We start from the raw sequence: 25447 nt of genomic DNA, 5'->3' as shown, positions 1-25447 counted from the left end.
CGATCTCCAACAGCCAGGCATTGTGCCATTTCAATTCTGTTAGTCAGTTCTTCCTCCAGCTCCACCTGGTCTGCATCCAGTGTTATGTTTACAGGTGAGACATTGCTGTATTGTTTTTGCCCATGTTTTAGTTGGGATATTTTTGGGGTTGAGCCTTGAGGAGAGTTATTGTTGTTTATTTGGTGTTGTCCTTAATAATATGTCTCCTCTGTCAGTGTTAAGTTTGGTGAGACCATATCGTGTAGTTGAGGCAAAGTGTAATGTTACTGGGGAGAGGGATGCGGTTGCTTATTGGGTAAATTCAATCATCAAGCAAATCATGAAGTTAAACTTCTGGCAAGTTTTTCTCTTGCGATGTATTTCTTATTTGGACAATGATGCTTGAAGATTTTTGCCATTCTTGACATCTTTCTTTGAGCTTTGAATGCTTGATTTTTGCATATTCCATCGCCCATATAAGCGTCCATATCATCCCTGCTCCATTGAGTTTGCGTAAATTCAGTTGTATCCCTTTGGCTAAAGTTCATGTTTGTCTCAACAAGAGCCTTTAGCGCTATTGCATCTCTTACCTCTGTGGTGAGATATTTATTTGTGACACGATCGAGAGTAAGTTTTTGGTTGTTGTCTCTGATACCTTTTCCTTTAGTAAGAGAGAAAATCTTATTTGGGCCTCGAATATATTATTTTTCTTTCTTCCCCATTTCTCATACCTTGAATATGCAAAACAGTGAAGAATTATTTTCTTCTCCTCAACTTCATAAGATTATAGTTCCTTTTTTTGGTGGTCCTTGTTTGGTTTTGCCGAATTCCAGGACTAGAGTTGGTCTGGTCTGGTGGAGTATCCAGCTTAGTGTTATTACTTGTGGTAATATCACTAGAAGAAGGTGCACCGTTGCTTTCCTCATATGACCCAGTGCATAGCTATGCTGAGGGGATCTTTTTATTCTGGGCGACATCCTGCCAGTTTGTAGATTTTTAATTTTTAATTTTCATTTTTGTTTGAATGTTTGGTCAGGGTTTACTTCAAACTTGAAGCATCCGACAAACCCCTATACAGAGAGACCGAAGATACCCGAGGTTGGTATCTGGTAGGCATTCAAGTTCTCTCTTTTGACTTTTTTAAAAATTTTATTTAAGTTTTAAGATATCAAGGGGCTCCCTCCTGGAGCTAACACTTGATTCTGTTATGATTTAAATGATAGACTAAGTTGTCTATTTAGACATCTGGATTTGTTAAACTATTTAATTGTCTGGGGTGGCTAGCTGGTCTAGACTTGCTATGCTTTCTAGATCTCTTGAGTTGCTAAACTATCTTGACATTTGGATTCACCAGACTGTCTCGACATCTGGATTGAGTGGCTCATCTAGGTTTATTGTAATTGGAGTTACATTGGAATTATGATACTAACGAATAGTGCTAATTTAATGCCCAAGAACACATCAATATAAAGAAATATTGAATCTAGTCGAAATTCTCAAACTATATCAATATAAAAATGCAATAGATTTGAAGGATTAATTGAATGTTACAGAAACATTTATATGAGCATGATCATCATTTATTTTACTCTGTTTTGTTATTAACAAAACAAAGTTTTGAAAAATATTTCTGCAAAATTAAAATCGAAAATTTAATTTTATGCAAAATAAAAAAAGAAATAAAAGCAAAAAATTTCATGAAAATCTTTTATTTCACTTGAATTCTTCATATTTAATAATAATTTTTTTTTACCAAAAATTTGTATTTGGCTTCCATATTTTTATCTATTTATTTAGTTTGGATGTTTTTTTTTGTTAAGCAACGTATTTCTTTTCATTAAGATGTGCAAATTTTTTGTTTTTCTAAGTACTTTCAACTGATGCTGCATTTTCTTGTTATGATTCATCTTTTCGAGGCACAATATCTTCGGACTTTTCATGATAACAATTCTCAACCTATAAAGACAAAATATGGGCGTAAAAAAGCAAAAAGAAACCAAAAGTTTGCAGGAAACACGTTTAAAATAGTTATAATTTGGGTAATTCAAACTCTTACTATAATTGTGGGCATTATTTTCATAACGTTATGGCCGACGTAACCTCCAATCTTTTCCAGGTACATTTTGTCAAACTTAGAAATTTTTATGCCAAACTTAAAAAGCTATATGAAATTTTGAACTTTAATCCACATATAAATTCCCGAGTTTGACAAGAAGATTCTTGAGTTCAGTAGAATGTGCCTCAAAAATAGTGGAGATTGAATTGATCAAAATGTCATCCAATATGGCGGTAGAAGTCTGAATGATCCAAATAATTCAATTGCTCAATCCTTACCTAAAAAATTCAATGGAAACTGTAAGAATTGAAATTGATTTTACTTACCGGGGGTGGGTCAGAGGGAAGAAAAGACACTGAACTGCTGTTTTGCCGTTACTGAAAAACTGGGTGTTTATTTCCTACTAAGTTAAATAGACATTCTAATTTCGTTGGAAATCACGTTGGAATTCTCGCCACTGAGAGTTAGTATGTATAAAACGAGTTGTCTCACTACGGGTTAGTGATTAGTTAAGAACCTAGTAACCTAGCTTGCTCGTCGGTTGGTGTCTCTTAGACTGATTACCTCGTTACTGTTGTTCGGCAAACGTTACCTGTTAATTGTTACCTTTACAAGAAAAGACTGCTTGGAAGCAACGTCACCATTTCGTTGCAAGCCCTTACTGCCTTTTCTTACCCCCCTCTTCTTGTTGGTGAAATAATCCTGATAAAACCCATTTGAAATAATATTTCTATAAATCACTGTTACATCAGTTTTTTTTTTTTTATAAAACTAGACTGGGCACCACCCAAAAGACGTTTTTTAGTGGAGCTTTAGTGAAGGGATGTTGAGGATTCTAAATTTTACGATGTGCTTTTAATAGTTTCCAGACTTTTTCGTACGGGCACTTTTATTTATGGTACACACATGACACTCTAGTGCCCTTCAACGTAATTTCCTCCGACTGCAATGCACTTGTGTGAGCATGTCAATGACGCTCGTCACGGCCTCTTTCATCTCAATTGTCTCATAACGACAATCTCTAAGGTTTTCCTTGAGCTTAGGGAATAACCCAAAGTTACAGGAAGCAAGATTTGGTTTAGTTGCTATACTTGCTGCTGTAGCTGTTCATTTGAACCTGAAAGTATAAAAATTGGTCCATCATCTCTTAAGACGTATAACAATAATATACTGAATTTTCAAGAGTCTACAACAATTTTAAATACCTGTATATAAAAAAGTCTAGAAACTTATTAACGGCACCTCATATTATATCTAGCATCTCAAGGGTTCTTATTGATATTTCTTTGTGTGCACGTATAAGCTGGAATCTGCTTCTGCTACTACTACCTATAACTATACTGTGCACGCATGTATGTGTGGGTGTATAGCCGACTGCTACTGCTGCTAATATTTTTGGTATCAATTTTTGTAATTGAGAAATTGTTTTCTTAGTTCGCGAATCAATTTTAATTGCTTTACGCATACTTTGATATCTTTCTTCATTTGATTTTGCATCTTTTTTTGCTTCCAAGCATCCATGAATGATTCAACAAACTACAGTAGACATTCATTAAACCTAATGTTTATGCCAGTATGTTTTGATTCTTTGCAATGGAAAAAAGCAGTTTTGGTGCATTTGAAATAATCCACCGGTTGATATACTGACTCTTATTGTCATAAATATTTAGCATCTCAGAGCAAAATATTTAATAATTATTAATCTTTAGATCCAACGTGGGTTCATACGAAAGTCTCTGAAGTTGATTTTAACTTTTTAAATTTAATGCATTTTTATGTTAATATATTTTGAGAACTTTTAAATCACACCAACAGGCAAAAATATTTTTTTAAATAGTTGCAAAGAAGATATTATAACGTTTTATTAATGTTATAAGCAGTTAAGAAAACGTTTCTCTAGTTAACTTTATATATAACTTGCTCGGGTGTGTGGAGGTGTAGTAAGGAACCCCCGGTGGGGGTGGGAATAAAAAAAGTAGTAGTAGCGGGGGGGGGGGAATCAAAACAACAGTAGGCAGTTTGGGTGAAGAAAGGTGTTAAAAAGTGGTAGTAGGCTGGCAGGCTCGAATCCGTAATGCGAAGGAGAGGGGGAAAGTAACGTCTTGGCCAATGTCTCCATTGCGCAACCAGAAGTCGAGAGCATTGAAATTTAGCATAGTCAATTCAACAGTGACGATGACTTGCTAAAATTTCGGCAAAAAAAGCGACCCCTCCTTGTACAAAACTGCCCAGTTGAGGGTGAAGGAATGAATGTTTTTGGCCAATTTTTCGATATTTGTCGTTCGAAGAATCGAACTTGAAAATGATACTGATCTTGTGAGGATCCGTTGCATGTGTGGAAAGTTTTTTGGGACGCACACACACACACACACACACACACACACACACACACACACACACGCATTTTGCCTTTATATATTAGACTAGCAAGGCCATCCGGCGTTGCTAGGGACTGTATAAGACAATGATAAAAATTTTGAACATACCTGTTATTCTTAGGATACAGGAATTTTTTATGCCTATATATCATTTGCCATCTTGAGCAAAAGAATATTTTACCTATCCTAGGACAGGTATTATATGTATGAAATAAGTGTACCTTCCCTAGGACAGGAAATTTACAGCACGTATGTGGAAAAAAATGTCCTTGCCTAGGGCGGGTAATGTACAATACATATTTAAAATAATTTACATAATTTTCTGTTGTGCAAACTTTTCTGTATGTCACAGGTTTGTTTTTACATGAGAGTGCTATAGTGAAGAAGAACCTTATTTCTCATTTAAAAGTCATACTACCTGAATATATTACATAATTTCGGTTTTAATAACTTTTATGCACGTCACAAGTAGGATTTTCTTTGTTTTTTAATATGAGTACTATACTGCACAAATACCTAATTTCTTGGGTAGGATAATGTACAAATACGTCATTTCGAAGATATAGATGAGACTACTCGATAATTTTACATAATTTTCTGTTGTGTTAACTTTTCCGTGTGTCACAAGTGAGATTTTTTTTTGTTTTTACATCAGAGTGCTATTGTAAAGAAGCACCTTATTTCTTGTATAAATGTCATACAACTCCAATATATTACATGATTTTCGGTTTTGATTACTTTTATGTATGTTGCAAGTAAGATTTCCTTTGTTTTTCATGTGGGTACTATATTGCACAAGTACCTTATTTCTTGGGTAGGATACTGCACAAGTACCTTTTTCTAATTTAAAAATGAAAGCACTCAATACTTTTATGAAATTTTCTGTTGTGCTAAATTTTCTGTACAGCAGGGGTAAGAATTTGTTTTTTAATCTGGGTGCTATAGTGAAGAAGCACATTATTTTTTATATGTAAGTCATACTACTCGAATATTTAACGGGATTTATGGTTTTAATAACTTATGTACGTCACAGGTAAGATATTCTTTTTTATATGATTACTATACTGCACAAGTACCTTATTTCTTGGGTAGGATACTGCAGAAGTACCTTATCTCTATATAAATAAAATGAACTCATTTTTTCCTGTCTGATTTTCACATTAATAGGATTAAAAATCAAGATATTTCATGCAAATATAATATGCACAAACGGCAGAACAATATCTGAGGTGTGTTATAGGCTTATTATTTCTCAAATTCCTCGAAAATCTTAGATTTCTATACTTTTTCTGCTGAGAAGTCACGGCCAAAATCGGTTAAGATCAATGGAAGTGGTAAAATATTTTCTCTCTAATAAATTCCTCCTCCCCCTGCCACCACTTAACACCGTTTGGGGATCGTTCACAAGGAACAGTTGAGAAGAGAACACCGGTTTGGCTTCGTAGTTCTTTCATGTGAAGTTATTTAAAATCATTAAACTAAGCTGCAGTGCTCTGTGGCGTAGTGGTTAGCGTGCTGGACAATTCACATTATATTTTCACGTTCGCGCCGACCTACCGTAGTCGTTTTTTTTTTTTTTTTTTTTTTTCCTAAACAACTGGAATGGACTTTTCTTGGTGGCCGAACTGTTAACGTTGCAGATGTTTTTTTTTTTTTGTTTTTTTTTTCACACTTTATTTTCCTACTTTTACTCATGACTCCGGGTTTGATCCTTCCTACTTACCTACCATAACATTTTTTAAAACTCCCCCCCCCCCCGTCCCGGAAACAAACACTCGGGCAAGCTGGGTACCCCCGTTAGTTTCTAATATAAAGATGAAACTGCTCGATGATTTTACATAAGTTTTTTCATATGAGTACTATACTGTACAAGTACCTTATTACTTGGATAAAATTCCTTGTACACATAAATATATTAACAAAATAAGTGACCATTGTATTTGATTTTGGAATATGACATCTATAGACATATACAAACATATACATTACATATAATTCAGGGGTTAATTAGTTTAGGAGTAAATCCAATACATAGAAATATATAATCATATACACATAATTAAAATTCATAATAATCGGTTAATTAGTTTATGAGTGAATCCAATAATAATTAATTAATTGAGTGAATCCAATAATAATTAATTAATTAATAGTTAATTAGTTTAGGAGTAAATCCAATAATAGAAATATATAATTATATACACATAATTAAAATTATTAATGATCGATTAATTAGTTTAGGAGTGAATCCAATACATAGAAATATATAAACATATACACATAAGTAAAATTCATAATGATCGGTAAATTAATTAGTTTAGGAGTGAATTCAATACAAAATTCCATTACTGGATCTATTTACGTGATTATTGGAATGTAACAAATAATTCGATATATAATATATCCTATATATTTGGAATATGACATTTTCGTTATGTACAGCGAAAACATTTTTCTGTATTTTTTATATAAAAGTGTTCTTGTATAATTATTACGTAACATTTAAAACTCAAGAATATCGGAATGTAAAAACAAAAAGAAATGGTGGAGCTCGAAACCGCAATACTGGTTTTAGTAACCGATGATGCTATCCACTGCACCAAAGAGACAGCTGCTTCCAAACTCTTGCAAATTTACCAAATAAATAAATCTGTTACAGATGCGCACAAGATGCCATGGGCGCTCGTCAAGTTATCATTTCTTTCAAGTTTGAATCCCTTTTCTGAATCCCGTAGCAATTGTTTTAACCGAGTAAACACCTCTAATAAAATTCTGCATCCTATATGCAATCTTTTGAGCTATTGTCCGCAGTCAAGAGACCATCCATCTAGAAGGAGATACTATTTAAAAAATAGACACACACACACATTTATTTATTTATATATAGATTTATATATTAGATTGTCAATATTTAAACTTATGAAACTCTTCCTGCTGACTGTTGTGCTCCTTCTTATATTTTGTTCTTCAAGACTAAGGTCAATAGGCAGTTCCTGTCTTTGCAATAACCAGTTTTCGTTCTTCATAGCTTTGTCTGGAGTGATTATCTATAATATAAATCTCATCTACTTTTTATAATTTTTTGTAATTTTTTTATTACATTTTCACCCCAAACAAGGCACATTGCCACTTGGATGTAGGGGGCTACTATCAGGGATATAAGCTACAGGGGTATTATGTAGGGAGTTGGGCAGCAAGATGTCAGTTCACGTTACACTTGAACTTCTGCATGTCAATACAGTTGGGGAAGCAGGGATCCAGAAGGGAATTCCAAAGTTTAGCGGTTCTGGGGAAGAAACTACTGGAGTAGAAGGCTCTCTTACATCTAGAGATCTCAACTGTGAAGGGGTGGGATTTTGCTGCTTGTCGGGTTTGTCGGGGGTATTTGCGTCGAGTGGGTACGTGCTTGCAGTTCATCAGAGCATTCACTGTTGAAGTACTTATAGAACAGGCAGAGGGATGCAACATTTCGTTGATGGGACAGAGGCTGAAGCTTAGATGACAGTTCTGGACCTATCAGGTTAGCAACTCTCTTTTGAACCTTGTCTAGGAGCGAGAGATTAGTAGCAGATGCACCAGCCCAAATATGACAACAATACTCCATACATGGGTGAATGGTGGCCTTATAGAGGTACAGAATACTTTCGGGCATTAGTAGTTTTCTAGCATGGTAGAGAGAACCTACCTTCTTCGCAGCGGTTCTGGCAATGCTCTCAATGTAATTGTTCCAACTCATGTTTCCTGGGAACGTTAGGCCGAGGAGTTTAAAAGATGTACTTTCAGATAAAGTGTCTTTGGCCATTGATATTGGTGGTAGAGAAGGTTTCTTGTAATTATTGAAGGAAACAAGTTTAGTCTTGGCAGCATTGAATGTGACCATCCATTTTTGTCCCCATTCCACTACAGATTGGAAGTTATCCTCTAGTGTTTCTGCCATTTCCTTAGATATGTGTTTATTTATTTTCCTATTTTCCTGTCGTGTCTGTTATAGAGCGTGGTGTCATCAGCATATATACCCATCTCACAGACAATTTTGTCAAGGAGGTCATTTATGAATATTAGGAATAATAGAGGTTCAAGGATAGACCCTTGAGGCACTCCCGCATTTATATCAAGTTGTTTAGATCTATGACCATCGAGGACAACCTGGATTTTTCTATTATCTAAGAAGGATTTATGTTAAGTATTCTTCCAGTGATACCGTATGATCTGATTTTCCTGAGAAGACCTTCATGCCATACCCTGTCGAAAGCCTTAGATATATCTAGAGCTACCTCTCTACCCTCCTCTGCTTTGTCCAGTGAATGGTATATACGTTCAGAGATTACAGTTAGGATGTCTGCTGTGGAATGGGCTTGCCTAAATCCATAAGAGTCAGTACCACGGGCAAATCACATATTGCATTAAGAAGGGAGGAAAAGTAAAATATACTGTAAGTATATAGGAAGAAAAAATATAACCTTAAATATTTTTTAGAGATGTATGAATGCGGGATATCTCTGTTGGGGTCTTGGACGCACTAATGGAAGAAAAAAGAAAAATCTCAGAAATCCGGGCCATAGTTAGAATTCAGTGCGCAAATAGGCATTTTGGCGCAGGGGATGGGGGTTATTTAGTTAAGGGTGATGTTTTCTAAATCTTTATCGAAGTTCCAAGAGTCCAAGCAAGGAAATCCGAGCGAATCAGTGTGATGAAAACTATATCTTAATAATTAGAAGCCAACCACAAAGATTCAGGTAAATGAGCTTTGAGTATGCCCCAAAAGAAATAAGATAGTTAGAAATGAGACAAAGCTCTAATTAGTAGAACAACCAGGCGAAAGAAAGGATGAGGACACATTAGGACGAAGAGTCGTCGATTTCGTGAGAGGTAAAATGGGACCTCGGTTTACGGCATAAGGGTGGCTGAATGGAGCAGCTGACATGAATCATAGGAGGTATACCTTACACCCAAAAGGAAATACCAGGGAGATCAGATAGAGATTCTGATCTAAAATTATTATGAAGTCAGTTGACTAAGGAAGTTTTTTTTTTTTTGGAGGGGTCTGATCTTTCTTAGCCAAGTGGTTGTATAGATAAAGAGAAAAAATGTACTAGAATTTAAAAATGCGTACATTTTTTTGAAAAATGGAAGGATAGGAATGTTACAGAAAAAAGGCTGTCCCCCTTCCATGTAAATAAGAACATTAGATAAGTGAAAATGAGATTAGGATAAGCCGAGACTCGAACCTTGTAAGCATGGTTTAAACATAGAATGTTAAAAATCGGAATGCTAAAAAGGTCTATTGTTAAAGTCTATTATAAATAGATATTGTTTATATTGTAAAAAGAATTTATTGTTCATTCTTTTACAAAACTGAATATTAAAAATGTCAGCTAAAAAGAATGAACAATACAAATTAAAAATATATTGGTAAAAATATAGGTTAGGTTAAAAAATAGGTTAAGAGAGGATTCTTTGTTTGCAGAAGCGTGTTTGGAAAAACGTGTGCATAGCCACGTAAATTGGTCACGTTTGGGAAACATACTTCTGACGTCATAGCAAAAGAGGGATTCTCAATATAGGAGCTAGAGTGCCATCTACAACTTAGTGCAAGAATTGAAACCAAAAGCAAAACTGTAGCATTCAAAGCTGGTGATGTTACCACTATACCAACGTGACACCTATGTGAACCGATTACAGATAAAACTAATGTACAAAATGTATGACGATTTTTTCAATTTTGACTCCTTTTTGACCCCTCAAAATTTATTTAGACTAAGACCCATAAAAAACGGTCCACAAAAAATCCAATCATTTGAGCTCTGTGACTTTTAATTTTGAAAGAGATAAAGTTTGAAAATGTGGAGACAGACAGACACAAACAGACGGGCAGACAAACAGACAAATATAGATTATAGACAAACATATATATATATATATATATATATACTAGCAGCGGTGCCCGGCGTTGGCGGTGTGCGTTGAGCCAAAAAAAAAAAGTTGTAGTAGGCAGGCTCGAACCCGTCCTGCAAAGGAGGAAAAGAACGAGAAAAAAAGAGGATAGTGAATTACATAAGTTGGTAATTAACTTTTGCCCGGGTGGAGGATATTGGCACAAGGATGAAATAAAAAAATAAAAAAGATGGAGAGAGAGGTGGGATCAAACTTGAAAATGTAGGGTAATTAGTCTTCTTCGCTAATCATTAAGTCAAAGAGGACAGTGAATTCAATGAGTTATTAATTATCTTAAGAATCATAGGAGTCGGTGCAGAAATGAAAGTTGCTTTTCCGCTTTCTGTCGTGGTATTTATTTGTTTCCCCACGATAGCAAATTAGACACAAGGTCGTTTATAATGTGGGGGAAAACCAGCCCCCCCCCCAAAAGGAAGCACTCTGGCAGTATTCACATAAATAGTAATTGTCTCAGTATGAAGGGTTTCCCCATTGACCAAGGATCAATTACTGAACAGATACTCCCCAACCGGAAGGCCAGGTGGTTGCATTTGCTTCAATTAGTTTTGCTTTATTTATATGAAAAAGACAAACAAACACTCGAAATAAGGAATTTTTTAAAACTCAATCAAAAAAAAATTGAGACAATGTGGTGTGACTGCCTCAAGGAGCGATACAGCTCTCCATTGGGGGAGATTGAGACCCCCTAAACACTGAGTAAGACTAATTATGCTGATATTGTCTGTTAAGCATTATTGGGTGCCCAGACAGTAGCAGGTAACCTTGCTGAAAGGATGAATTTATTGTGTTTTTGTAAAACAGACATATTTTATGGTTTGAGAAAAATGACAAGGGATGTCATTTGGAGAGCTATAACAAAATATAATTTCGTTCTTCGCTTGGCGAAACATCTGGCTTTTGAGTGCAAGGTCAAATGGTTTACCCCTGTGAGCGTGTGAATAAGATGGAGCTGTAATCCCAGGTTTTCAGACCGTGCAAGGAAATCGGAACTTCCCTGGAATAACGTGTCAAATTCTGATTGGTCTAGCAGGTTAACCCAACAACCCTTTCCCTCAAAATATAAGCAAATGCCCGGGCCAGAAAAGAACAGATTGGAACCAAATCTTGAGGCAAGAACACTTACCCAACAGAACGCTACCCACCCTCTTCCGTCATTGTCACCACCGTAGAGAATGAAGAATAACATTCCAGATTGTTTTTGTGTAAGGAGATCGAACTGAACAATTGTACATCTGTAAACACCTGTAAATTTTGTGAATTAACATTTGGTAGACTAGAAACCAGCTACGTTTGTTTTCTTTTGGCCTGCATGAAAAACTAATTAATTTTAAGCGGACACCAGCATGGGGAACTGATGACGAGGCCTGCGACGCAGAAGAATCTTGTAGAGAACTCCCGGGAGAGGACGATCACGACCATTGCGACTTCGATGGGGTCAGAGGCCACATCTGGTGACCTGCGACCGGGGAATCTGACAACGATGTTCATTTGCGAATCTGAGATATTACGATCTAGGAAATATAAGAAAACTTTTCCCGGAATCTAATCGACATGAGAACCTCCACCCAAAAGCCTTCTATGGACATACACAAATGCTTGCGCCCATTTTGCCTTTTATATATTAGACTAGCGGAGGGTACCCGGTGTTGCCCGGGTGTTTGGAGGTATGTGTGTGCTGGGGGGGGGTAAATCAAAACAACCCTGTTTAAAAAAAAACGTTGGCCGGGTGTTTGGAGGTGTAAAAGAAAAAAATAGAAAGGTAGGCTTGAACCCCAAACCTTTGACGCGGAGGTGGAAAGGAAATGGAAAGGAAAAACCTGCGACCTAACCATCTCGACCACGGGAATAGATGAATTGATAAGTGTGTTGATGTTTATAAACCGAAATTAACAGGTGCGAGAACGTTAAGTCGCGTGATGTTGACCTAGTTTTGCGCTCAAAGCCAGTTTCTGTTTTCCCCGCTACGATCAAAAAATATCTCGAAAATAGCTTGTAAAAGTTGAGTAAATTAAAGATAGCTGCGACCAGAGTTCCTTAGTCGTAGATATTATTATTTAGACAGCATATAAAAAGTTTTAAGAAGGAGCGAGCCAACCGAGAATCACGACGAAAAAAGCCTTTTGTAGACATACAGAAAAAGCGAACACACACACATACATACATACATACATACATACACACATTTTCGCTTTTATATATATAGATAACTTATAACTTATCTCCTATATAATATTTGGATCACAGAAATTCCCCAAAGTACCGTAGGTTTACAACAACAGATACCACATACAAATTTATTATTAGCCACTATCTTATGTAACTTTAGACCGATATTTTAGACACATTTAGTCGTTATAATAAAATCCTACATTTCATCCTAGGATGACATCATCCCAATCGCAACCATCTTTAAAGGAAGTAATTCCTACTTTTCCCTCTAAATGACAAGTCCTCTGACCACTCCCAGTTGCTTTTTTAGGTCATTCATTTATATATACTTTATTTGAATCTGCGTGATCTACTGGATTCTCTTGCTGTATATATTCTTTCCAACTCTCACTTCGAAAACAAAACCACAAACATTTATTTCCTCTCTCTGTTTCTCTCACTCGCTTGCTTCATATCTCATTTTTATATATTCTCCCCATTTTAAAACTATTAAACTATATTTTATATTTATTTTTTCACCACCCTTATAATAACAAACATATAAAAATACATAACTTTTTTTTAGCAATTTATTTATTTTTATCGCATATCTTTGCAAAGAACAATGTTTATTTCAGTTAATATTTTTGTTTATTTCAGTTAATATCTTATATATTTTGTCAAACTGTTTAGATATTTCCCACTTTTTGCTTCCATATCTCAATTGACAGACCTGCACGTAATTGTTAAAAAAAAGACATAAAACTGGAATTTACTTTGATACTATTGGTAGAAGAGTTGAAAAGAAGAGGAAGACTTGAACAACAAACGGACTACTAATTTCAACAGTTCATATACAGTGAGAATCCTTAACCTCTGAAACTTCTGTTTTTACTTTCCATTGTGAATAATTTTTTGTAATTTTATTCATACTGATTTATGCTTTTATTTTTAAATTTAAACAGTATGTGCATGTTATCACCCCAAACCATCACTAATCACTAGTGAAATATATATATATATATATATATATATATATATATATATATATATATATATATATATATTTATATATATATTTATATATATGAACAAATGATTAATAAAACATGTTAAAAGACATCTTGAAAAAGAGTTAAAAACATATTTAATTTTAAAAAAGGAAACACAAGATAAGTGGATAGTCCTTCATCCACGGAGTTTCGAAGAAATACTCTCCTTCTCATCAGAGGGCAGGAATTAGCAAAATTTTTTATTCATCCAGCCTTGACAGACATGTTTTTAAATATTCTCTCAAGTACTTTTCTTTTAATGATTTGGAATTCATTCAATTTGCGCTTTTTTCCAAGGAACTCTGTCTTTTGGATTATTTTGGACCATTTGGAATTTACCCATTGGATTGAAATTTTAAATTCGACCGTTTTGGATTTTACCATTTTTGGATTTTTACCCTTCACCGGACTATCCATTCATGTGAAATCTTTTTATCATTTTTCTTTTGCCTCCTGTTCCCCGTACCTCACCCTTTTTTTTTTAACCAAGTAAGATCTGTGACTTACTTGTAGTTTCATTAAATACTTTTATATGCAAAATCCGATCCTGCATTTTGCTAATTCCTGCCCTCTGATGAGAAGGAGAGTATTTCTTCGAAACTCCGTGGATTAAGGACTATCCACTTATCTGTGTTTCCTTTTTTAAAATTAAATATGTTTTTAACTATTTTTCAAGATGTCTTTTAACATGTTTTATTAATCATTTGTTCATATTATAAGCTCTATTTCCTTTTCGGTTTTATTGAGCTTTTACATCTGGCTGAGTTTATTTTACTTGTAAATATTAACTCTTTAATATTTATAATATATTTTAAGTTTACCATTTTGATTACCTTGGTAAACTTATTGTAATTTTTATTATATATATATATATATATATATATATATATATATATATATATATATATATATATATATATATATATATATATGACATTTTATTTAAAAACTATATATCACAGTGTCTGCTGAGTGAACACAGATTACATCGATCTGATTACACTGAATCTAGAGTAGAATTCAACTGGTATAAATCAGATTAATTCATCACCTTTCAACAGCAAATGGCTTAAAGGAAAAAAGGAAACAAGCACAAATCCTCAGCTTATCTTGAATGATAACAGGTTAATGAAGAAAATATTACCTGTCGTAAGAGTTTCTTGGCTTCTTTAACTTCTTGCTTGTGAGCAGTTGGGTTACTAAAGACTTCCGCCAAAGACATTTCCTTCACAACAGAGTTCTCCTTCACATCTTTTAGGACATTTGCTACCTTCTCACTGTAAGTTAATCGAGGCATTTTCACTAGTGGCAGATGCTGCAATTGAACAAAAAAGCATATTAAAATGATAAACAAAAAACAAAAATACAAATGAGAAATTAGCTATCCTAAATTTTAAAGAACCCCAAAATTTATTAAACTGCAGGAGTAAAATAGCAAAGTATGTATACTCAAAATAAACTTCACTTTATGAATAACACACACACACACACACACACACACACACACACACCCACACACACACACACACACACACACACACACACACACACAAAACAAAGCAAAAAAAAACACATGAATAAATTATAATATTATCAAAAATGATAATCATAATTATAATAATTATTGATAAATAAATATATACATAAATAAATGCACTATTATAAAATAAAATGTACAATTAAAACTAGGTAAATTTCCAACACAAAGGAAAGAGAAACCCGATTCCTGCCAAAAAGACAAAGAAACGGGTGAATTAGAGGTCAAATTATCCTTGCCTGATAAATGCATATCCATTGGCTTTGATAAATGTATAACAAAGGCTGATTTGCTGACTAGCAAATCCAGTACAATGGGAACATATAAAAACATGTAACACCATTGATGGATTTCATGCAATAGCCTGATGAATCGTCAAAAAGATGAAATGCAGAAATTCTGTGTAGCTTAATTGCCATATATATTTTCAAAACTTACTATATATATATATATATATATATATATATATATATATATATATATATATATATATATTTAAAATTGTACAGAAGGTCAGAAAAACATTGGTACCGTCGGTTTCAAGCCTAAAATAAGGGGACCAGTTAATGGTAAATAGTAAATAATGTTAGGCTTTCGTCAGCCATGTTGTTTTCTGTTTGAGGAAAAAGCAGTACCGCATATATTGTTTATAATGATGTTCATTTTATTTAACTATAGCTTATCCCTATTTCTATATATTTTATTTTATTTTAATATCAATTTTCTAATTTTTTATTTAATGTATTTTTAGTAAATGTATGTTGTCCTATTCTGTTCCTAATTGGCATGGTTTCCGGTCTGATTGGTTAGTCTTGGTTGGTTCAAGGGAGGTAATTAATCTATCTTATTAATTCTTTAACCTTTTGTCTTTATTTTAATTCGTGATTCTTTGCTTTTCTATTTTATTATGTTTTATATTTTATTTTTTATATATTTTTTTATGTTTATATATATATATATATATATATATATATATATATATATATATATATATATATATTTTTAATTTAATTTATTTTATTAATTATATATATTTTATACGCTTATATTTTGATTAATCAATCAGTATCCCATATGCTGTCATTTTATTTTATCTTTGGTTACTATGTATTTGGTATCAGGTTCTACATACAGTACTGTTTCGCTGTTTCACAGCTCATCCATGCGGCTAAACAGACAACTACCTCAAGCCAGGATCAAAACCCGACCGCCCAAATGACAGTCAAGACTTCTCACCATTATGCTATACGGCTGCTGCTGTGTGGGTAATGAATTAACGATGTTTTGACATCGTGACTTGTATTACATATGAATACCTGTATTTTTTTACTGCTTTATACATAGTTCACAAACAATAGCAAAAAATATTGTCCTTTGTTTATTTACTCTTCAGAGATGATCAAACATTGTATTCAAAAACAAAAACAAAACGAAGAAAAACCTTTTTAGGCCATGGCATTTTGAAATTAAATGCTTCTTATCAGAATAGGAGAAAACACTGGCCAAATATCATTGTGTGCAAACATGTAAAAACGATATATAAACAAAAGAAAACATAAATATATAAGATTCAGCTCCACAAGGTTTTGTTGATTTAAAAAATGGGTAGTTGGAAGTTGTGTTTTCGATTCACAATGAAATGAAAAATGAAATTAATATAAAAATATAAAATATCTAAGCAAATAAAGAGACTTTATTAAGAAATCCGGCATCCAAGTCTCAGGGCAGAAAAAATTTACAAAATTCAGATGATTCATTTGTTTTGCAAATATAATAGTAGTTTCACATAAATAATTGTAATTTTTAAACTAATAATCTGCTTGGACTCGAATTCAAAGGTTAGTACTTTATAGAAATCATGTAAATTCTTTATTAATGGTGCCATCTATATATCAACCTCGCGATTTACTGAGTAATGTGTTAGCTATTATTATGATAGTATGTGGTGTTCCCCCCCCCCAAATAGGGGACCCCAACGTTAAATTAGCAGGCAAAATTCCAATTACTTCCGATCTCATGCGTTCGAATATGCCCTTATGGTACGTGGTCATCATAATTTGATTGGTGACTTTTCAGGGAATTCAGTAAATGCAGTTGATTGATAGATGGAGATCACAGCTTGGACTATTTATTATTGTGCGAATATATGATTGATTTTAAAGTTTTGAGTTTGAAATTAAAAAAAAAATATTTGAAGAATCATATGAAAACAAGTCGGGTGAGAGTAGGAATGAGAAAGTGATCAATCAGAAAACTTAAACAGGATTATTAAAAATTCTCATTAATTTAACATCCTCTAAGGGACAAAAGCGCAAAATAAATTGCAAATCAAATTTTAATTTTTAGGTTTCCAAAAGAATCAACGATTTAATTTAACCCCACTCTTCAAAATAGAGAATATGTCAAGAATAATTTATAGAGCAATCAGTTGGAATGCAGTGATCATCAGATTTTTGGTGGAATTAAAAATTGAACCCTAGTGATCCGAATGAAATCAGAAAGATATTTGAATAGTTTCATGAAATTGAAGAAATTTAAATTTTCTAACTGTTAAAATACTGATTTCGTTAATAGTCAGACGAACAGACGAACAGACGAACAGACGAACATTTTCTTTTATATTTTCACACATTTCCATGCATAAAAGGCACACATACCTTTGTTTGATGAGAACTGCGATCTTTGATACATCCGGTGTTGGTTTGGTGATCCACAATGGTGCATTGATGATTAAGCGCATATCGTAATGCTTGGACATTGGAACGAATATCTACAAAGTTTAAAAGAAATATTTATTCAAATTAGCAAATTGATCATTTGTCAAATTTAATGTAAGAAACAAAAATGACAATATACTAAACTTTTGATTATTTTGATTGTCACCAGGAGCACATACACACTAATATATATATATATATATATATATATATATATATATATATATATATATATATATATATATATATATATATATATTTGGTAAAATTGGTAATTAGTAAAAACCTGAAGAGAGTGCTCAATACTATTGCAGAGCAAATATGTGTCTTATTTTTTTATTACCGTTTTATCTGTTTGGTTACATATGTTTCGGATGTTGGACCATGTTTACGATCCAACAGCCTCGCCAGACCTTACAGAAACCTATAGAATACACACACACACACACACACACATATATATATACACATATATATACACACATATATACACACACATACACACACACACACACACACACACATATATATATATATATATATATATATACATATATATATATTAATGAATGAACCCTTTTTCGGGGTCAACGGCCAACTAGCACTGTGTGTTTGTGTGTATGTATGTGTGTGTTGAGATGGAGAGGGCTCCCGTAAGCCGTGGTGAAGGCAACCTTTCTAGGAGAAGCAAATCTCTGATTTAAAAAATCATAAAGCGGGAGACCAGTACCCGCATTAAGCTGGTCTGGTTTAACTTGTTGCTGGCTATCTTGCTCTTGCTTTTTGCTGGATCTCAACATTTTGAACCGAGAGAGAGACTTAGCTGTCGTACAAAGCTAAGACTCTGTAACATCATCTGTGTATAGATACTCCCTCAGGCATTTGTCTATAAGAATGGTCCTGTGGCGATGGAAAAGTTTTGATGCGTGAAAGCTTGAAATGATGGAAGCATGTAATAATTGATCTCAATGACCGTCTTCAGTATCATGCCTGCGTGAGCGTGTGAATTCACCGGTAGGACTAAAAAAAAAAGAAGTCATTTTTGGGCTCATGGACTTTAAGTGTCTGAGAGAGTGGCACTCGTCTGACAAGACGCTGCAATCATCATATATTACACACTAGTGGCAACCTGGTGTTGCCCAGTCGCTTAAATATGATATTTTAATTTATGTAGATTACGTATATATTATTAAAGAATCAATCCTCTGTTGATTATTATATTTTATGAGGAATAATTTACCTGGTTGACTAATTCAAAATAAAAAAAAATTATAATCATAATGCCGTTTATCAAATTCCGTCCGTGTTTGTTTACAATATCATGTCAGCTGGGATTTCGACATGACAACTTTTTAATAGATTTTCATCTGGCAAAAAGGGCTGCTTAGGGGTCAAAATCGAAAAATTGGTACGTGGGAGGTCACCAGATTTTTATCTGTTTGTCAACTATTTCACAAATGTGCATCAGTGAATCGTTTACGTGACAAATTACTTATTTTTAACATAAGTAGATTTTAAAACACTTTAAAGATCCTGTCAAGCTGGCCTAATGGTTATTGTACTTGACTTACTGTCTGTAAGTTTTGATTTCAATCTTAGCTCGAGTTCACAAGAAGTGAACTGGTTTGAAAAAAATAATACTTGCATGCACATGTCTCAGTTTCTGCATGAATTAAAATATAATATTTATGCATATTTTACGGCCGGGCAAGGCCGGGCGGCCTGCTAGTACACACACACACACACACACACACACACACACACACACACACACACACACACACACACACACACAACAACAACAACAAAATTAATACAAGATCATTTTTATATGATGTTCCAAGAATTCAAAACAAAACTTAGATTTGTGTACGATCGTTTATGAGTTGATATCAACTTATCGGTTTTTCCTTTAACTTATTGTAATCGCTCTCATCCTTATTGATACGATAATGCAATAAAGTTCTAATGTAATGTTGTATTTATTTGCTTCCCCATTGAGCAAATTAGGCACAAGGCCGTTTTTTAATGTGGAGAGAGAGGGAAGGGGAGGGAAAGGGGGACCAGCTCCCGAGAGGTGGGAAATGGGAGCTGGATAGTAACTGTTGGTACGAAGGGTTGCCCCTACATTGACCAAGGTCAGATATGTGGGGTTACCCCCACATATGGTCTTTGCTGGTCTTTGCTTGCAGCATCTGTCGGAACAGATGGTATTTATTTGCTCTCCCACCGAGCAAATTAGGCACAAGGCCGATTTTTAATGTGAGGAGTGAAGGGAGGGGGAAGGGAAAAAGGGGACCAGCTCCCGAGAGGTGGGAAATGGGAGCTGGTTAAAGGTCAGGCATGTGGTGTTGCCCCCACATCTGGTCTTTGCTAGTCATAGCTAGTCCTAGCTAGTCATAGCTTGCAGTATCTGCCGGAACAGATGGTATTTATTTGCTCCCCCACTGAGCAAATTAGGCACAAGGCCGTTTTTAATGTGAGGTAAAAACCAGCTCCCCTAAAAGGGGTCACTCTGGTTACCAAAAATAATAATTGTCCCAGTATAGAGGGTTTCCCCTCCATTGACTGGTACAAATTATCTTAAGTGCAGCATCTGCCGGAACAGATACTACACTTTGATCTTGTCGCCCGGGCCCCGGAGGGCGCTAGTCGAAACATATAGACATTTGAATATCTATATAATTTGCATAACTACTTTTTAAATAATCTATAGTTAATTAATGTTTGCTGCTATGCATTTATAATTGACTGTGTTATTTTTCCTCTATATCTGGAATAGTTTTAATTAATTGAAGTAATATAATATGAAAGAATAAATTATAAAAACTTTTCTTAAAACATGATCGTTATGAAGAGAGATAATTTAAAAGAAACTAATATGTTTAGTTAGCTAATGAGTAAGAAGAGAGTGCAGAGGGGGAGATAACCGCCCCCTCTTTCTTTTTCTCCCCTCTCGTTTTTCTCTCCCACCTCTTTGTCTGTGTCTTTTAATCTGTCTGTCTTTATATTTCTTTCAGCTCTCTCACCGATCATAATGAATTTTTTTGTATGTGTATATGTTTATATATTTGTCTGATTCACACCTAAACTTATTAACCGACCATGAATTTTATGCACGTGTATATGCTATAATATATTTCTCATGAGCTTGTATGTTTGTATGCATTTTTAGTACATTACAAAGTAAAAATTACTAAAAATCTCAAATTAGCTGAAAAAATAAGACAAGTAAAACTTCAGTGTAATAATGCTTCTCATTTCACAAAAAATTTCACACACGCGCGTACGCGCGCGCGCGCACACACACACACACACACGCGCACACACACTAGTCTGTCTGTTCCATTTTATCAGCGGGAATAACTGAGCCAATCTGGCTGAAATTTTGCATGGACCTTTATTATGATAAGTGCAGCAAACTAAGTATTATGGTACCCATTTAAAGCACAGTTAGGGATTTATAAGAATTAGAATTTAATACAAATTTAACCCAAATTTAACCATATTAAACCATTTGGTATAGAGCATTCATTCTTAGTCAACGAGGCTATAACTTTTGCCCATGAAAAACAAGTCTACTTTATATATACATATATATATATAAAAGTCACATTGTCTGTATGTGTCAGGGGTTGGTCTATAAACTTGAAATTTTATATATAGGGATTTGAACCTGTGAGTCAAATTCAATTTGTTTTTTTTTAACCAGTAAAAATAGCTGCTAAGGAGGTCAAAATTGAAAAACAAAAACCAACGTAAATTGATTAAACATGTTATTTATAAGCATTTACAAATAGACGTTATTTTTTAAAAAGGTTTTTGTATGATTTAGATTTGATTTAGGTCATTTAGGTGGAGATTTACATGTTTTGGCCTGATAGCACCCAAGTCATATATATATATTTTGAACTTTTGAAACCACTATTATATAGTGGGTACAATATAATAATCAACAGAGTATTGGCTCTATAATAATAATAATTAAAAAATCTGGATGAATTATATCATATTTAAGCATAATCAGGCAACTTTGGCCAGCCTGCTAGTATATATAAATAAATAAATAACTATATATATAAATATATATATACTAGCATGGGTACCCGGCGTTGCCTGGTTTGACATGAAGTTCTGTTTGAAGCACACGTGTATACTAATCATTTTCATCATGAGCAACGTAGATACCCCCACAATAAAAATAAAAGAACGGATGAAAATATGCAAATGTAATCGCCCCCAAAAAGGAGAAGTACGTGATACGACCCTCTCCAGCAGATATTTCGGCAGAAGGGCTACAAAGAGAAGAAATTATCCTCCGGATATTGAGCACTGGAAAGACCCCCCCCCCTCAACAAAAAATAATTAAAAATAAATCATTACAACTTTTGTTTCAGTAAAAATAGCTGCAAATGCCCGTGCGATCGAAATAAAATATCTACCAAAAATTAATTCCAAAAACAATTAAATTAAATATTTCGTCATTTTATATTTCTAATGTAATCTTCCCCCCCCCCCCACCAAAAAAAAAAAAAATTCAATTTGGTATATTTTGGGGTTCGTTTTGTTTGTAAAATTGTTAGGTGAAAGTACAGAATGGTCTCATATAAAATAATTAAATTTATCGTTATTTTATGTTTCAAATGTAATTCCCGCCCCCACCACAAAAAAAAACAAAAAAATTGTATTTACCATGTTTTGCCCCCACCCTCTCGATCGCCAAGTGGGTGCTCATTTTATGTTAAATTTATATAGAAAAGTGATCTCCCACGCTAAAATGTTAATTTTCTTTTTTTTTTTTTCAAAATTTCTTCTTTCATATTATTTATAAAGATTGTTTAAACATATTAGGCCCCCCAAAAATAGGTGTTAAGTTTTATGAGGGATTAAACGATGCTGGGTCACGTCGTAAAAAGTGACCATTTTTAATTTAAGATATTAAATAAATTTTAAAGAAAATCTGTTTCGCAGGCAATTGAACATACTTGCTATGGTATAATTATTATAATAAATCCTGGGCAGCACCGATTAAATTTTATAAACAAACATAAACGAGCAGATAATATATGGGATGATGAATTTTGCTCACATGGAAAATTGGCCTTGTGTCTGACTAACTCTGCCCTTGTGGGGATGCAAGTAAATGAGGACATTAGTTTTAATTATTTTTCTCTAACCCCATATCCCCCCTTCCCCCGGGCATCGGCGTTGAAAATAAGGAAAAATGATGTATTCTGGAGAAGTTTTTCAAAAAACAACTTATGAATTATATCGGCGCACTTATAGTTTACTTATAGTTTACATGACCAAAGAAAACTACTAAATACAATGTAAGAAATGGATAACACAACAATCTATATAATTACAAAACTCTAATGACCTTGTAACGGGTGTTGTAACTCAACATCCGGTACTTCCGGTTGCACATGCGTACATAAACATAAACCCATAACAGTGTAAATCGCTGGACCGATTTCGTTCGAACAAACGGACGTCCTTAGAAAAGCAAATAAATTTATTGAATAAAAAACTTCAAGTTATGGGAAGCAAATGCAAAACGTGATTACAAATAATACGTATACTGTTTCATATATACGGTATATATTATACTAAATATTCAACGCGACAATAAAACGTACTGTTTTACTGTGTACGTTTTCAGCGCCCCAATGTTTTGTTTTTCGCGTTTAAATTATCCAAATAAACAATTATTAACACTTTCTGCTTTTTTTTACATCATTCATTTCCGTATTACGTTTAAGTTATTATAACGTAATTTTCTTACAAATAAATCTACTTTAACCCTGTTGACAACCATGAGAGCAAACTTACAACGGCGATTTACGCGACAATAAAACATATTGTTTTACTGTGTACGTTTTCATCGTCCCAATTGTTTTATTTTTTTTCGCGTTTAAATTAAAAGATATATCACAATTTGAATTTAACTTTAAGTATTATGGTACCTGTTCAGTGCACATTTACCTATAAGTATGGCAAACCACTTATAATTCAATGGCTGTAAGTTTTTTTTTTCAAAAATAAACAATTATAAACAGAACGACTCATAGAAATTTATCTATATTCTTTTTTCATTTTAATATACTTTCACAGAAATGTTTCTGTTATGTCACAAAACCTATTTTCTTTACGTCACAAGTGTCACGCTCATACATTAATTCCATAGCTAATATAACATACTGACCTAACGGGTCAAGGGTAGTCTAGTAACAAATAAAAAAGGTTACTTAAAAATTAAGAATAAGCGAAAAAATTTTCCCCCAAATTAAAAATAAAAATAATAAAGAATTAAACTATCAGTTATTCCCCTTTGGTTTTCTGGTTTAAAAATTAAATGGTGTCAGATTTCAGATAAAATAAGTTAAATCAAATATAAATTGAAATGAAAATAAACTAAATAATTAAATTTTAAATTAAATTTTTAAATAATACAGTTGAAACGTTGCTATTATGTCGAATAAGTAATATCATCGAGCTAATTATTTACATAGATTTAATTTAATGTGATATGCAAATGACGGTAACTTAATCAATGTAGATGTGGTTGAAGAATGGTATATATGGAAATTATGCATAAAACATAATGTCTCCTTTGACAGAAGTATCCCACCGTGGGTCAATATTTCTTGACTAGGAGAGTTGTACACACATATCGCCTTTATATTTCTTTAAACATGGGGGTTGTACACACAGACAAACACACACACGAACGCTACTACTTTATATATATATTTATATATATATTAGACATTAAGAGGAGATTATAGATAGATATATAAATACCCGTTCACATACACCTTTCACGATAAAGCTAGAACCCAGAATTAGATAGAATCGAGCAATTGCATCGACAACAGATAACGCCAGACCCAAAGTGGGTTTCGATGTATTGCATCTCATCAGTGACACGTGCTCTGACATAGGTGCGAACCCAGGTCGTTGCACTCATGAAGTGTGCAATACTGACGACCTAACCATATGGGCCACGGCGCAACTATTGTCTAATATGTGTAGAAAAAGTGGGTCATCCTTCGTAGGGACGTGATGTCCCTCAACAAATAGGTTGTTCCGAAATCGTGTCTGGGGAGTCGGCTAATTTCAGTTAATCTTTGTAGATGTGATATCTACCGCCTGCATACCAGCAGTAACTATCTTAGTTGTATAGGACGCGTTGCTTGTCACATCGTAGAATGTAGAACTGGATAAAAATATAAGAATTAAAAAAAAAAAAAAAATCAAGGCATAGCCAATAGATTGCGCCGTGGCCCATATGGTTAGGTCGTCAGTAGTGCACACTCCCAAAGAGAAAAAATGTCTTGTATCCATGCTTTTTGAAATCCGTGTGTGTAATCGCTCGGTTTAAGCGCAAAATTTAAGAAATTTGTTGTTAATAATGTTTCAATCGTTGAAAAATATTTAAATTTTTTTAAATAAATGTATTTATGAATTGAAAATAAGGCTATTAATTTATTTTTTGTAAGAGAACTATCGCAAGGCATCAAGTCGGTTGAAAATTTACAAACATACTTTTTGCGTTTTTTTTTTCGGCAAGGTTATCAATAACTCTATCAAAATTCACTTTATTGACAAGTTCTCTCTCTATG

General features: G+C 33.8%; 1 protein-coding gene across 6 annotated transcripts in view; it reads right to left on the bottom strand.

Moving 5' to 3' along the window:
- Positions 1 to 1672: 1672 nt before the first annotated feature.
- The window catches only part of LOC145246769 (X-ray radiation resistance-associated protein 1-like), a 334894-nt gene continuing 311119 nt past the window's right edge, over positions 1673 to 25447 (bottom strand). For all 6 annotated transcript variants that reach the window (XR_013863167.1, XM_080108553.1, XM_080108552.1 and 3 more), the window contains 3 exons: positions 17763 to 17875; positions 14713 to 14883; positions 1673 to 1935 (listed from right to left, as the gene is read on the bottom strand). Coding sequence is in view for 5 of the 6 variants with exons in the window: in XM_080108553.1 (XP_079964679.1) it covers positions 1876 to 1935; positions 14713 to 14883; positions 17763 to 17875 (344 nt within the window). In the remaining variant the exon portion in view is untranslated. The remainder of the gene's footprint in view (positions 1936 to 14712; positions 14884 to 17762; positions 17876 to 25447) is intronic.

Source organism: Euprymna scolopes, chromosome 24 (genome assembly GCF_053919585.1).
Source record: "Euprymna scolopes isolate OS-2025 chromosome 24, ASM5391958v1, whole genome shotgun sequence".
Classification (NCBI taxonomy): domain Eukaryota; kingdom Metazoa; phylum Mollusca; class Cephalopoda; order Sepiida; family Sepiolidae; genus Euprymna; species Euprymna scolopes.
This window is presented reverse-complemented; position numbering and strand designations above follow the sequence as displayed.